Source organism: Podarcis cretensis (genome assembly GCF_951804945.1).
Source record: "Podarcis cretensis genome assembly, chromosome: 3".
NCBI classification, from domain to species: Eukaryota; Metazoa; Chordata; class Lepidosauria; order Squamata; family Lacertidae; genus Podarcis; species Podarcis cretensis.
In genome coordinates, this window is record NC_137172.1 from 74,455,236 (window position 1) to 74,469,001 (window position 13,766).

General features: G+C 51.5%; 1 protein-coding gene across 4 annotated transcripts in view; it reads right to left on the reverse strand.

Moving 5' to 3' along the window:
- NR2E1 (nuclear receptor subfamily 2 group E member 1) overlaps window positions 1–10,725 on the reverse strand; it is a 29,790-nt gene extending 19,065 nt beyond the window's left edge. For 3 of the 4 annotated variants that reach the window (XM_079971730.1, XM_079971727.1, XM_079971728.1), the window contains exon 1: window positions 2,573–2,617. In XM_079971730.1, the coding sequence (XP_079827856.1) occupies window positions 2,573–2,612 (40 nt within the window). In that variant the 5' untranslated portion in view covers window positions 2,613–2,617. Of the gene's footprint in view, window positions 1–2,572; window positions 2,618–10,423 lie in introns of those variants that run through there. The other variant, XM_079971729.1, reaches the window with a different exon arrangement.
- Between the last annotated feature and the right edge of the window lie 3,041 nt (window positions 10,726–13,766).

Below are 13,766 nucleotides of genomic sequence, written 5' to 3' on the forward strand. Positions count from 1 at the left end.
AGCTCGACCTCAGGCCCAAGTCCAGGCAAGTCCTCTGATGATGACAAGGGCGATGAGAAGGAGGACATTTATATCCCACCTAACATCCAAAGAGCTCAAGGCGGCTTACGTGGTTCTCCCCCTCCCCGTTTCATCCTCACAACCGCCCTGCGAGGTAGGGTTAGACTCAGGGACAGTGACTGGCCTGAAGTCACCCAGATTAGCTTTATAGCTGGGTGAAGATTTCATAGAATTGTTGAGTTGCAAGGGACCACGAGAGTGATCTAATGCGGCTGCCTGCAGTGCAGGAATCTTTTGCCCAATGTGGGGCTCCAACCCATGATCCTGAGCTGTCTCCCTGGACCTTGGCTGACACTCTAATCCAGGCTTCCCCAACCTGTGGCCCTCCAGATGTTTTTGGCCTACAGCTCCCATGATCCCTAGCTAGCAGGACCAGTGGTCAGGGATGATGGGAATTGTAGTCTCAAGACAGTTGGAGGGCCGAGGTTGAGGAAGCCTGCTCTAACCACTTCACCGCACTTTCTCTCTCTACTCAGGGATTGACAGATGAAGGGAGAGGGGGCACATCAAAGAGCTGGCATCAGTATTTCTTCTTCTTTTTAAAACTTATAGTCAGGGAGTTGCAGGATGCATGGGCATGATTACTGATTCCAATTTCATTTAAAAATATACAGTGCTGCCCTTTTCTGCAAGTGAATGAGCTTAGCACCAGGGCAGCAGACACATTTTATTCCAATGGTCATGGTGGTGCTGTGATTTAAAGTGAGTTTAAATGCACATGCTGTTATTTTTTATTTTCCATTTTTAAAATCGTAATGGACTGGATGAGAGCCAATAAACTGGATCCAGATAAGACTGAGGCACTGGTAGTGAATGGTTCCCCAGACTGGAAGGATGGGATGAGGTTACACTCCCTCTGAAGGAGCAGGAAGTAGCTTGGGGTTAGCTTGGGGTTACTTTGGGTTCCATCATTGTCACTTGAGGCTCAAGTGGCTTCAGGGTCACAGAACGCCTTCCATCAGCTTTGGCTGGTGGCCCAGCAAACTTCTGATTTCTGTTGACTATGCTCTGGTAACTTCTCGGTTAGATTACTGCAATGCTTATACATGGATCTGCCTCTGAAGACAGTTTAGAAACTGCAGCTGGTGCAGAATTCAGCAGCCAGGTTGCTCACTGTGGAAAGATAGCCTGAGCGCATAATAATAATAATAATAATAATAATAATAATAATAATTTATTTATACCACACCCATCTGGCTGGGTTTCCCCAGCCACTCTGGGCATTTTCCAACAAAATATTAAAAATACGTTAAAACATCAGTCATTAAAAACTTCCTAAACAGGACTGCCTTCAGATGTCTTCTAAAAATCAGATAGTTGTTTATTTCCTTGCACCAATCCTGGCTCGACTGCACTGGTTACCAGTTAGTTTCTGATCCCAATGCAAAGCACTGGTTCTGATGTATAAAGCTCAGGAGCCCCAAATCTCAAGGACCACCTCTCCCCACATGAACTGACCCAGACCCTGTGATCTTCTTTGTAGGTCTGGAGGGTGGCAACACAAGAGCAGGACTTTTCAGTGATTGCTCCCTGTGTATGGATATCTCTTTCCAGGGAAGCTTGCCTGGCTCCATCACTGCTTAGCTTTTAGGCACCCGGGGGGACGGGACATTTAGGTCTTTGGCTTTTCATTGTCATGGCTTCCATGACTGAGAGGGATGTTTCAATCCACCTATTTAAAAATAGAATTGCCTTTTAGATTTTTTGTTTGTTTCATTTTAACCTGACTTTAATGTATTTGTTTGTTTTATATTGTAAGTAACTTAAGAGTTACTTTGGTAAAAAAAAGAAAGTGACTAGTAAATAAAAATAAAATAAAATAAAATAAAATAATAAAGCCATCCTACATATTAGGATTGTAGAAGCAATTGTAAAACATGGAATGGCCAGGAGGTGATGGTAGTGGTGAGAAGATCAGTGTTAATTGTGGGCTTCACAACTAAAGTAATACACATGCTCCTTTTAAAAACAACAACATTGAGCCCAGAGTATAAAATCAACTTGTTGCACCACTCCCAGCTTTTCAGGGACTTCTTTCTGGCTGCATTTGCTTTGATCAGGAGCCCAGCATCTGCAAGTCCTCTCCTGCCATGTTACAGGAGTAGCAGCAGAAATTCTGGCTGGAGGGGGCGGGAATTAGACGGTGGTACACTCAGGCAGGACTTTGGAACAGAAGTCCAGAGTCTCATTCAGCAGGAGAAGGACCCTCAAACGCAGCAGGGTTGGCATATCACATTGTGGAGGAAGTGAAGTAAGAAGCCTTTGCCTATCTAAAGACAACTACCCTCTACAAGACCATTAAGTCCTCACTTCCCCTCTGGAAACAGAAGCTTGTACTTCCTTAGTGTTGCTACCCTAAGCTCTCCTGCACCCCCAGCCTCTGCACGTTCGCTGGGAATGAAGCAATAGCAGGACTTCCGGGCAAATGTGTGCAGGATCCCCAAGTGACTAGGAAATAGTTCCACTGGCTTACTCCTTGTTCAAACAAGCATGGATTTGATTTATGCCTTACATTTATCTGCTGCCTTAACTTCCAGGAGCTCAGTGTGCATAGTTTCTTTCCCCATCCCATTTTTCTAACAACAACCCTGCGAGGTGGGTTAGTCTGAAAGATGGCGATTAGCAGAAGGTTGCTTCATGGCTAAGTGGGGATTTGAATTGGTGCCTCCCCAGCCCTTAATCCAGCACGCCGCTGCTACACTAAACAGATTTATAGTCCAGTCTATCCATGTTTACTCAGAAGCAAGATTGAAGCCCAGGGAATTTTCTTCCAAGTAAACTTGCTTGGGAGTGCAGCCTCCTTCTTTTAGCTCTGGTTGGAAGTAATGATATTTAATCCTGAGCTGGCGGGAACCCGAAAGAGCATCGAGTGTCCAGTCCGCTCATACTGAAACCTGGTAAAGAAGGAGAATCTACCACCTTCTCGGAGGCAGCCACTGTGGAACAGCTCTTAAAATCAACCAGGTTTTATTTCGATTAAGGGCACATTCCTAAAGACATGAGGCTCAAACCTAAACCTGTCAGGTGTTAAGTCCTAAGGGAACGAATGGGGTTTGCTTACGAGAAAGCAGGCAGAGGCTTGTCCGATGACTAGGGCAAAGCCCAGTCATACTCTGGGGGGAACTGCTAAGTAAACACCTGTAGGATTGCGCTGCGCCATCCTCTGGTGCACAGCCGGTGCTTTACAGACCCAGACTAAGGAAACGGGAACTTCGCATTAGGTGGGTTATGCCTTAATGTTCTGTGTAGCAGAAGAACCGCTCACCTAATCATACACCCCAGTTCTCTTCTCGCCCCACTTTCTCAGCCAGAAAGTCCTACTGATGCCAACGGTCCTTACTCTCAAGTAAGCGCGTCCTCACCTGACTAAAAGGAACAGGCTCCAAACTGATACCCGCAAGCACCAGCATCTACTGGTGGATCATCTCAGCCCCGGGGCGTTTCCGGGGACCTCAAGCCCTCCTTGCAAATGCCTTTGGGATAAAGTTTAGCCGTCAGCCTGCGATGGTGGGCAAAGCTACGTTACAGCCGCTGGAACTTGCCGGCAAAATTCAAGGCGCTTAGGATCGGGCTATTCAAAAGTGAGAGCAGCATTTCAAAGGTCAACGGGTAGTTCTCGAGGAAAAGTTTGGGAATGTCCCAGCGGCAGTTTCATCCCTGAAGCTGCAGCCCCTTCCAGCCCCGCCACAACGGGAGGCCCCACGGAGACTGCAATCCTATGGACTGCGGGTTAAGACACTCTGCAAACAGCAAAGGCATTCGAAGGATTGCGTTGCGCCTAAGAGGGTTGCAGGGGCGTAGCCTGGACTTATTTTAGAGGGGGCAGGTTTTTTTGGGGGGGGGGGAGAAAACCGAATTATCTACGACGCAATTGGTCAGTTAGTTAAGTATTTTTTATTTATTTACTTGATTGATTTACCCTTCACTCCTATGGCTACGCCCATGCTCTGGAGCAAATGTATTTGATAGAATAAAATAATAATGGCATTGTAAAAAGTGAGGAGGACTTCGGATCGGATTCGTGCCGGGTCCCATACATTTGCAACCCAGAGGAAAGACCTGCTCTGTTCAAGGTGGCTTACTTCCCAGGTGCAGAGCGGAGGTGTGCGGCCTTCGCACAGCAGCAGAGGGCCTGCTTCCAAGTTAGGCTGCAATCCAATCCCCACTTACCTGGCAGTAAGTCCCACTGAACTCAGTGGGGCTCCCTTGTGAGTGGGCAGGCATATGTTTGCAGGGAGGGCAGCCTGAAAGCTGTAAACCTCTTAAGATGGGGCGCAATGAAGTCGAAGGGACTTGGAAGATTTAGGTGCAAGACACCATCTTTTTGCAGCTGAGCAGGCAGAGAGCAAGAGGAATATTCGGAAAAGGAGACGGAGCTTCCAGCCTTTACCTGTGTGTGTGTGTGTGTGTGTGTGTGTGTGTGTGTGTGTGTGTCTGGGGTGGCTGGTTGCCCGAATGGCGTCGTCGGGGGGGGGGGGGCACGGAATTCCGAGCAGATTCTTCCGCTTTCTGGAGCAGCGAGGCCGGCGAGAGCGCTGCTCCGAGACCTGGCTTCTGGGCTTGGGGCGGGGCCCTGAAACAATGCCTCCCCGGCAGACAATAGGGACATTAGATAACGTGTTAACTTAATGATTTCCCCCTATGGAGAACTCGTTTGACTGCCTCCAATCAGCGCAAGCTGCCAGCCGCGGCCCGCTTCTCCTCCAAATGAAACCCGACAGCTGCTATATGCGGGGCCGGCGGGAGGAAGGGGGATTAGGTGGTGGGGCGCGCTGGGAAGCGAGAGAGGGGGGCGCGAGGGAGGGAAGAGGGATCCTTCCAAGGAGGAGGAGGAGGAGGGAAAGAAAGGGGGGGGGGAATCAGTCACAACAGGTCCGGGGAAAGGACAACGCTCAGGAATCTTCAGCCCTCCCCCTCGAGACGAAAAGTGAAGTTTGGCTGCTGTGTGAATGTGGGTGGTGGTTTGCGGGGGGGGGGGGGAGGGAGCGGGAAGGTAAGCGATCTCCAGGAGAGCCGGGCGAGCCAAGCTTGGCTTCTGGAGCTGTGTAATTACACGCCCTCCTTGCCACCTGCCTATTGGGTCACCAGTGACCCGTCAAAAAGAGTAGCATGGGAATTCGCATTGCAGACAATGGCCACAGGGGAGAGCACTCGACTCCCCCCCCCCCGCCTCCTCCCGCCCCTCCCCTGCCTCTCACACCGCTCTTGGCCGGCTCTCTCTCTCTCTCAGCCCCCCCCCCCCCACGTCCTTCAGGCGGCCACTGCTAGACTTTCTCAAAGAGGGGAAAAGGCAAGGAAATCGGACATGCCACGGTGCCAACGCCCGGCGTTGGATTTCATCGCTCCTTAATCGGACAAAACGCGCGCAACTCCTTATGCAAATCCCAAACTCGCCTTCTGGGCTTCTGCCCCCGCTCCTCGCTTTTTTTTTTTGCACTTGCACAGAGGACGCGCATCTCAGCCTCGCTCTTTCCCATCTCTCTCTGCCTCTGCCCCACAAGCCGATTTCAAAGGCCCGATCGACAGGACTTCACGTCGAAGTGCAGGCGGGAGGTGCCACGCCACCGAGGATGAGATCCCCCTGCATGGGGCAGGGGGGGGGGGAATCCTTGAGCTCACTTCCGAGTTAAAAAACCTCAGAGGATCGAGTTTGAGGGCGCGACATTTCTCCAGAACGGGGGGCGTCCTTTTGGTGGCTCTGTCCCCCAAGGCGTCCGAACCAAAGCCGTCCCTGTGACTGCGAGCCGCTGGCTTGAAATAGTCTAACCAGGCTTCCAGTCGCGTTGAAATCCATCGGATTTCCTTCTGAGCCAGCAGAGGATCTAGTCGTAAATATATTCAGAGGGCGGTAAACATCATATTAAGTGTAAAGTAAATAACCAGTTTACTTCCCAGTATTTCTGGAGATACCATTCCCCCAAATCGTAGCACCTTGGTTCTAGGGTTTTGCTTAAAAAATAAGAAAAAGAAAAGGGGAAATAAAATTGGAAAATAGTTATGACCCTGAGAGTCATAACTATTTTAGAAAATCTGAAATAGCGCTTTTAGAAGTACCTGAGGTATAACCATTAAAGCCCCTAGTTGTATATCTAGAATAAATTTTTAAAAATTAAATTCCTAAATTTAAATATTTTAAAAATGTATAGCTCTTACTTCGGAGCAGCCCAATTTATTCCTCAGGGGCTGAATGCAGGATAAGTGCAATTACATACTTGTAGCCGGTTTCTAATAATATTTCCTCTGAGCAAAAAGTTATTCTAAGTTCAAAGGGATTTATTTCCACTTGTATTTTTACACGCGCACGCGCGCGCAGGGTTAAGATGGTAAAACTTTGTTCGTTTACTTGGGAGTAAGCCGCTCTGCTATCCTAATCCAGAGTAAAAGTGCCTAGGAAAATTGAGGGCGGCAAAACATTCCAGCGGCGAATACAGAATAACGGAACACGCACAACTGTTTTAGCGTCCCGGAACAGGCGTGCAATTTTGACAAGCCAATTCAGTCACAGTTTAACTTTTAATTTCACTGGGACCCCCACGTATTCCACCACATTGCATATTCCTTATTTGTATTAAGTTTGTTTATATTAAACACACGCCCACGGAATTTCTTCCCGCGGCCTGCGGAAAAACTAATGGCCTTAATTAATGCCCGGGAGGATTCCTCTAAACACCTTCGGATCCGCCCGCCCTCTCCAGATTCTGGATCGATTCTGCTCTGTGCTTGTCTTGTTTCTCCTCTCTCCGACGCCCAACGTAGCTAGCTATATCTGACCTCTTGTTTCTGCTCTATTTTAAGTGCTTATATTGTATTGGGGCCGTTGAATATGCCTGCTTATTTGGCAACCAGGCGCCCACTTCAGACAGGAGATAGGATAAGCTGGATATTAGATTCGCTGTCTCTATAATTTCCTTGTTCTCCTTCCATTACTAGCTTAAACCCTGCACACCGAAATAGGCAACAGAATAGCCTACTATAATTGCGGGGAGGGGGGGGGCAATCCAGCCACAATCCAGCGCGTTTAAATCCTACGAATTCCAAAAGGAGAAGCTTAAAAACTCTCGCCGTTGAAACCCTGCGGGTCTCAACTTCGACAGCGCCTCTTTTCTCGCCTTCGTCACCGTCCTCTTCTGCTGCAAACTTTGGCTCCCTGCCCTCCGCTTACCCCCTCCACCATTTTAATGGCATTTGGAGAGGGTGGGTGTCAGTCTCTCAGCCCATTAATGTCTCCTCCCCCCCCCCCTCCAGCAACCATGGCTCCTGTGCTGAGAATAAAATTCCGAAGGATGCCAGGCGAACGAGGGACCCCGTTAACTTGACACGAGGTCACCAGATAACTGATTAACCCCTGTTTAAAGGCCCCAGAAGTCTAACGGGAAAGACAAACGCGGCTCGGGCGGCGCTGGGAAACCGTTTGGAACATCCCTCGACGGGGCGTCCGGGGCGGGGGCACTTTTTTTGTGTGTGTGTGCGCGCCTCGTAATTGCTTAAAGATATATGGCAGCTTCGATTACTGTAATTACCATCAGAGGCTGTTGAAAGAAGTTAGGCTGCTTTGCGAGGACTCCTCGACGGGGTCTTGTTACCACCCAAGCAGAGAGATCACATCTGACATCACTCCAGCCTGGCGGAAGGGAAAGCGGAGCCAGCGCCAAAGGCCGGAGGAGACGCGGCCGCTTCTGCGCCACGGCTCGGGACTAGACGGGCTGTCCAAGGCCTGGCGAGGGGCGCCCTCCCTCCATGGGGCGCAGGAGATCGCCCCAGTCTCCTCAAGGCAGGGCCGAGGTCCTGCGGGGGAGTAAAGGCCAGAGGGATCAGTGGGGAGGGGTCCGCCAGGGGGGAGATGGCGTGAGAAGCCACAGCTTTCTATCCTGCAGAATAAATAACCAAGTTTGCGCATACCCCGAATTAGAAAATGTTCCCCAACTCATAAACAGGGGACGATCCAAATAGAGTCGAGCAGCTTAAAGTCTGTGGATTGATTATTATTTTTTAATCCATTTGAATCCCCCCCAAACCGCAGATTGAGACCAGTCACCTAAAATCAAGGCTGTCGTGCCAGAGAGCAACCCAATGTCATTCAAACCAACGGCGCTTGGTTTCTGTTTATTGATATCAGTTAGGTTCTTTTTTTTTTTGTCTTTTTGGTTGGAGGAAAGAACTCGCTGACCACGTAATTAAACTCTCCTAGTTGCAAAAACGTTGCGTTTGGATCATTTCTGGAGCCTTAAGGCGGATCAATGGCAAGTTAAGATGCAAGCAAACGGAAACTGGCCGGGACGGAGTTCCTCCCGAGCTAATCTTCCAGCGGCGTTTATTCCGTTATGCCAAGTTAATTTTGTTTTTAAGCTATCCCGGGCGGGCTGCAGCCGCGGGAGACGGGGCAGGAGAAGTCCGTCTCGCCTCCTTGAAATGAAGGAAACTTACTTCCAAGTAACATCCCGACCCCACTCTAGGGATCTCATTCTCAGGTCACAGAAATCGCATTTAGTTTAAAAAAGAAAGAAAGAAAGAAAAAGTGTCCTAAAACATTTCTCTCTCTCTCACACACACACATCCCTTCCCGGTTTACACCACATTCTTTATTTCTCCTTAGGGATAAAGTTATCCGAGAGAACCTGTGACGGCCCTCAATGTAAGAAGCGACAGAGTCCCAAGGAGGGGAGGTAACGGGGACACTCGGGGAGCCCATCTCCCCGAGGCAGTTTGGTTCAACCCCAGGGACTAGCGGAACAACAAGGCCAAACTCAGGGGGCTGCGGCAAAAAGCTGCACCAACTTTGAACACACGCCCACTGGATCCTGGAGACTAAATTCTAAGATATAAAGAATCGAGCTGTAAGGCGGCAGTTCCATGCACGGTGACCTGGAGGAAGCTCCATTGAAAGTAGAACTACTCTCGAGCAAATTATCCATAGCCACCATAATTTCACAAAGTTGGCCCGAGAATAATTTCCACCTCACTTTAGATAACAGTCTGCACGTCCCCTGGCAAGAGCAACGCGGATGTCCCGGCCCCTGACCCCTCCAAAGATTGCGGGAAAACAGACGGGAGAGGTTTGCTCTAGATGGATCCAAAGGGATTTTGCTACCAGATTCATCCCGCTAACCTCCCCGCTCCCAGCCGCAAACTATATTTTGGTGATTCTCAAATACAGAAAAAAAACTTTACTTTCTCTTTTTGCCGTGATGATGGTGGTGTACACACACACACACACACACACACACACAGAGAGAGAGAGAGAGAGAGAGAGAGAGAGAGAGAGAGAGAGAGAGAGAGAGAAATATCCTCTTTTATATACTTTGCTCTCTGGGGAAAAGTTTCGAAGGCGAGTCAATATCGAGCGATGCCAGATAATTCGGAATAAAGTTAGTCTGCAGTTACAGCAAGCAACACACGCGCTAGAAGAGGAGGAAGAAGAGGGTGGAGAGGAAATAAAGGGAGACCCTTTTTTGACGGGGGGGGGGAATTTCTACACGCACGTGCTTCTCTTTCTCCAAAGGCATTTTTTATGTTGCTAAAAAAAAGTCACCGTGGCCCCACGCTCTCGCCCTGAAATGACCTGGTCCACATCAAACTAGATCGTGTACGTTACTGACCCTATTATGCATATTACGACCCCAAAAAAGAGGGGGGGACACCCACCCCCAAAGTCCCTTCTTGGATTTCTGGAGTCTGAAGCCAACTCCTAGCCCGAGCGGTCAATCAGACTTAAAGAAAGAAATCCCTCCGTTATGAGGTGTACCCGGATTTAGGATTAAGGGAAATGTGACTTTTAAGTTGTTTCTGCTTCTCCCTTTCGCAGGATTATTCGGTAAGGCTGGAAATGGTGTGCAAAGTATTCCCGTCAAATCCTCTTTCCAGAGAACGGCTCCCTCCCTCCTCCTCCTTGGCATTCAACTCCGAAGTTTCGGGCTGCTCTCCCTTCTCTTTCTAAAACGGATTAAGAGCAGCAGAAGGAAGTTGCGCAGGTCGATCGGCATCGCGATCTCCGCCGTGGGAAAGCGGCCCGCGTGCGCAACTCTTCGACTCGATCGCGACCTACCAGCGCCCCATCCTTACCGCCCCTCCCCGCCATCCGAAAGGGGAAATCCCAAGTTCATTACAGGCCCGGAGAAAACAACCACCTCCAAAATCCCAAAGCCACGCAGCGCGACCCTCCGCAGACTCCCTGGCGAGGAAAGCCCCTCCGCGTGGGTTTGCTCCCGGGAAGCGCGCTTTGCGGAAGATCCAGACTCGGAGCGAGAGGACACCCCCCCCCCCGCCCCCGCCCCGCCCCGCCGCCCCAGAGGCACCCAGCCTGGCCCGGGGGCTGCGAAGCCACTCGCCACCCCCGCGCCCCCACCCCCCGCTGCGCGCTACCCACTTGTGGATCCCGCCGGCTTGCTCATGGCGGAGTCCCTCGGGGCGGCGGCGGCTCCGGCTGGGGCTTCTTTTCCGGAGGCGGCGGCGAGCGGGCGCTGCGGCTTCTCCTCCGGCTCCCTCGGGGCAGCTGCCTCAGGGTTCCTCCCGCGGGCGAAAGCGACGCATCTCCTCCTCCTCCTCCTCCTCCTCGCCCGCCTCCCGCCTCCCGAAATCACTTTCTCCGCTTCCTCACAGGACGGTCCCGCTGCCTGGCAGAGAAAGGGGAAACTTTTCCTTTTTTGGCGGGAGGAGCTGACGGGGCGCGGGGCGGAGGGGGGGGGGAGGAGAGAGCTTGGCTTGGCTCGCTGCTTCTTTTCCGAGGAAAAGGAGACGCCGGTGGCTCTTCAGAAGGAGGAGGAGGAGGAGGAGAAGTTGGTGGTCGTCGTCCCTCCGGAGGGTTCCAGGAAGGGGGCGGCGGCGCGGGGCGGCTGGCGAGAAGAAGGGGGGCTCGGTCGGAAGAGCCCCACGGCGAGAGGAGGACGCCGGAGCTGCGCTGCGCGGCTCAGGGCGCCGAGGCAGAGATCAGAGGCGGGCAAATCATAAAAAGGAACCGGGGGTGGCGGTGGTGCGGGGGGGGGGGGGGCAACGTCAGAAGAGGCAGGGTCTGGTTCTCAGAAAGTGAATGGCACCGAGCGGAGAGAGGGAAAAAAGTGAAAGGTTTCCCGAAGTTCACCACACGGGCTGACTTTGTGCTTTGAGCCTCCAGCCTGAAGCGCCTATCATATCCCCCGGGAGCGCTGACAGGCAGCCCGCCGGGAGGGGGGGAGGGGGCTCCTCTCGCCTCCGTCCCTCCTCTTCCTCCACCTCGCCCCCCTCCCTCCAACCACCTTCACAGCAAGCCAGTTCTGGGCGATGTGCGTGACGTCAGTTGGAGGGAGGGGGGTGTTAAATTCTAATGCTATTAATGAACCTCCCTGCGGCTTCTGCACAGGAGTTTGGAAAAGGCGAGTCCGGAGCGTTTCTCTCTCTCTTTCTCTCTCTCTCTCTTATGCTTGAATGCAAACACAAACAAACAAACAAATAATAAATACATTAAAAAAAATAAAAATTCAATAGGGATCTCTTCTCCTGCAATCCGATTTCCCTCCTCAGCAGCGTGGTTGACTTGTTAATGGAGAGCCTGGTCCACCAGCCTCCCTCGGGACTTTCTCCAAGGAAAGCGTCCCTCCCGGCCAGGCGGGGGCGCGCTCCAGAGTCCAGGGGCCGAGAGATGGCCTGTACGCGAGCCTCTTCGCCCAGGTTGCGGGGGGGGGGAGCAAGGGAAGCGGCGATGGGGGGGGGGAATTGCTTCTAACTCCCCCTCCCATTCCATTTTGCTCCCGATCCTGAGAGTTCTTCCACTCCCTTGAAGAACGCCATTGTAGGAAACAGAAGTGGCTCTTTTTTTTGCTGCTGCAGAAACGTGCATGGTGGATCGGGCCTGGATGATGATGCTCAGGTGGTGGTGGTTCTGCGGTTCCTCCTCGTCCTGAGTTTTGGGGCGGGAAAGCCCCCTCCCGGTGGTGAAGCTCGGCCTGCAATTGGCCCTGGGCCCCAACGACAAGGCAGCTCCTCCTGCGAGGTCTTCAGCGTTTGCTGCGCAGCCACGTGGGCGCTGCTGATGCTGTCGGCCTACAGGTTAAGGCTGTTGTAAGGACTGGCGAGTGATGGGAACACTCGAAAAATAATGGTCTCCCTTTAGTCAGGGCTGTGTGTGATTGGATCATCTGCCCGCCCTCGAAGTACTTCACTAGGTTACGCAGGATTCCTAAGGAACATGGAAAACTGAACCAGACCATTTGCAGGGGACCTTTCCTATGCCAAAAGCAGCCAATGGCTTCCCCGGCTGTTCTTCAGAGGCAGGCGTTCAAAGCAGAAGTGCATGCAGGTGTGTCTGGGCATCTGTCTATATACTTATGTGTGCATAGCTGGTTCCCAAGACTGAAGCACGATTATGTGAACACGACTGTGATCTGGTTTGCCCAGCACAGCATCCTCCTAGCTGGTGCTTTCCGGATGTTGCTCGACAACTCCCGTAAGATCTCTGACCATTGGCCGTGCTGGCTGGGGCTGATGGGAGTTGGAGTCCGGATCACTGGGCTGAGGGGCAACAGGTTGAAGGAGGCTGGCTTAAAATGATAGTGATGCTGCATGTCCAAAGATCTTCCAGTCTACACATGTCCTCTTAGAGAAATTAAGCACCGCAAGCAATGCTCTCCCCCTCGCCTCCCACTTTACGACTATCAGGTCGCTGCAGTAGCCGAAGAAAGGATTCTCCCACAGTGGCGTAGCGTGGGTTGTCAGCACCCGGGGCAAGGCAGGTAATTTGCACCCTGTAACCCGTGGATTTGCGCCCCGTAACCCGTGGATTTGCGCCCCCTAACCCGTGGATTTGCGCCCCCTAACCCCCAGATGTTGCGCCTGGTGCGGCCGGCCCCCCCTGCACCCCCCACGCTACGCCACTGTTCTCCCACCCGCTAGAAATGCTTCTTTCGTTCAAGCCACCGCCCCAGCAAATGGTGAGCTGAGCCATAAGGACACAGCAGCAGGCAAAATCTCCCCAAGTGACTAGTCCAGGCATAGGCAAACTCCGGCCCTCCAGATGTTTAGGACTACAGTTCCCATCATCCCTAGCTAACAGGACCCGTGGTCAGGGGTGATGGGAATTGTAGTCCCAAACATCTGGAGGGCCGAGGTTTGCCTACGCCTGGACTAGTCCGTATGATCTGATGAAAGTTCCCCATCTCATCCCAACTTGGAACAAGCAGCCACTCCGAAACGCGGAGTCTTCGCTCTAAACAGGTGGCCTTCATCGCGCGTCCCTCCCCGAGCCCACATCTCCTGCTATGGCTGAGTTCTAATGGTAGCCATCTCTGATATCCCAGGGGGAAGAGTTTATTCATCAAGACTGGACATCCCCACGGAACTAAACACCAACGGGCAACAGATCTGATCCCATTTCCGCAAACCACTGTACTTGAGATTTATTTCATTTGGATGAGAAAGTTTTTTAATGTACTTTATGCAAACTTGGATATTTATCCCCCCTCTTTTATCTTTTGAACCCCAAAGGCTTATTATAATGCAACCAAAGCGAATGGTTAAAACAATAGATTTAACAATCCATCGTAAGATACGCAATGAATTATTATTCCAGAACACAAACCTTTCCTAGCAGGTAACCGCAGCGCCACCACGATTTCAGAAAACTTCATTGAACCATCACCAGCCTCTTAAAGGAAGCTCCTGATTTGGGACCCCGGGATCAAGCAATTCCGCAGGATGCCCTCAGACAGTCAGTAAATGGAAGCTGTGGTCCCAATTCT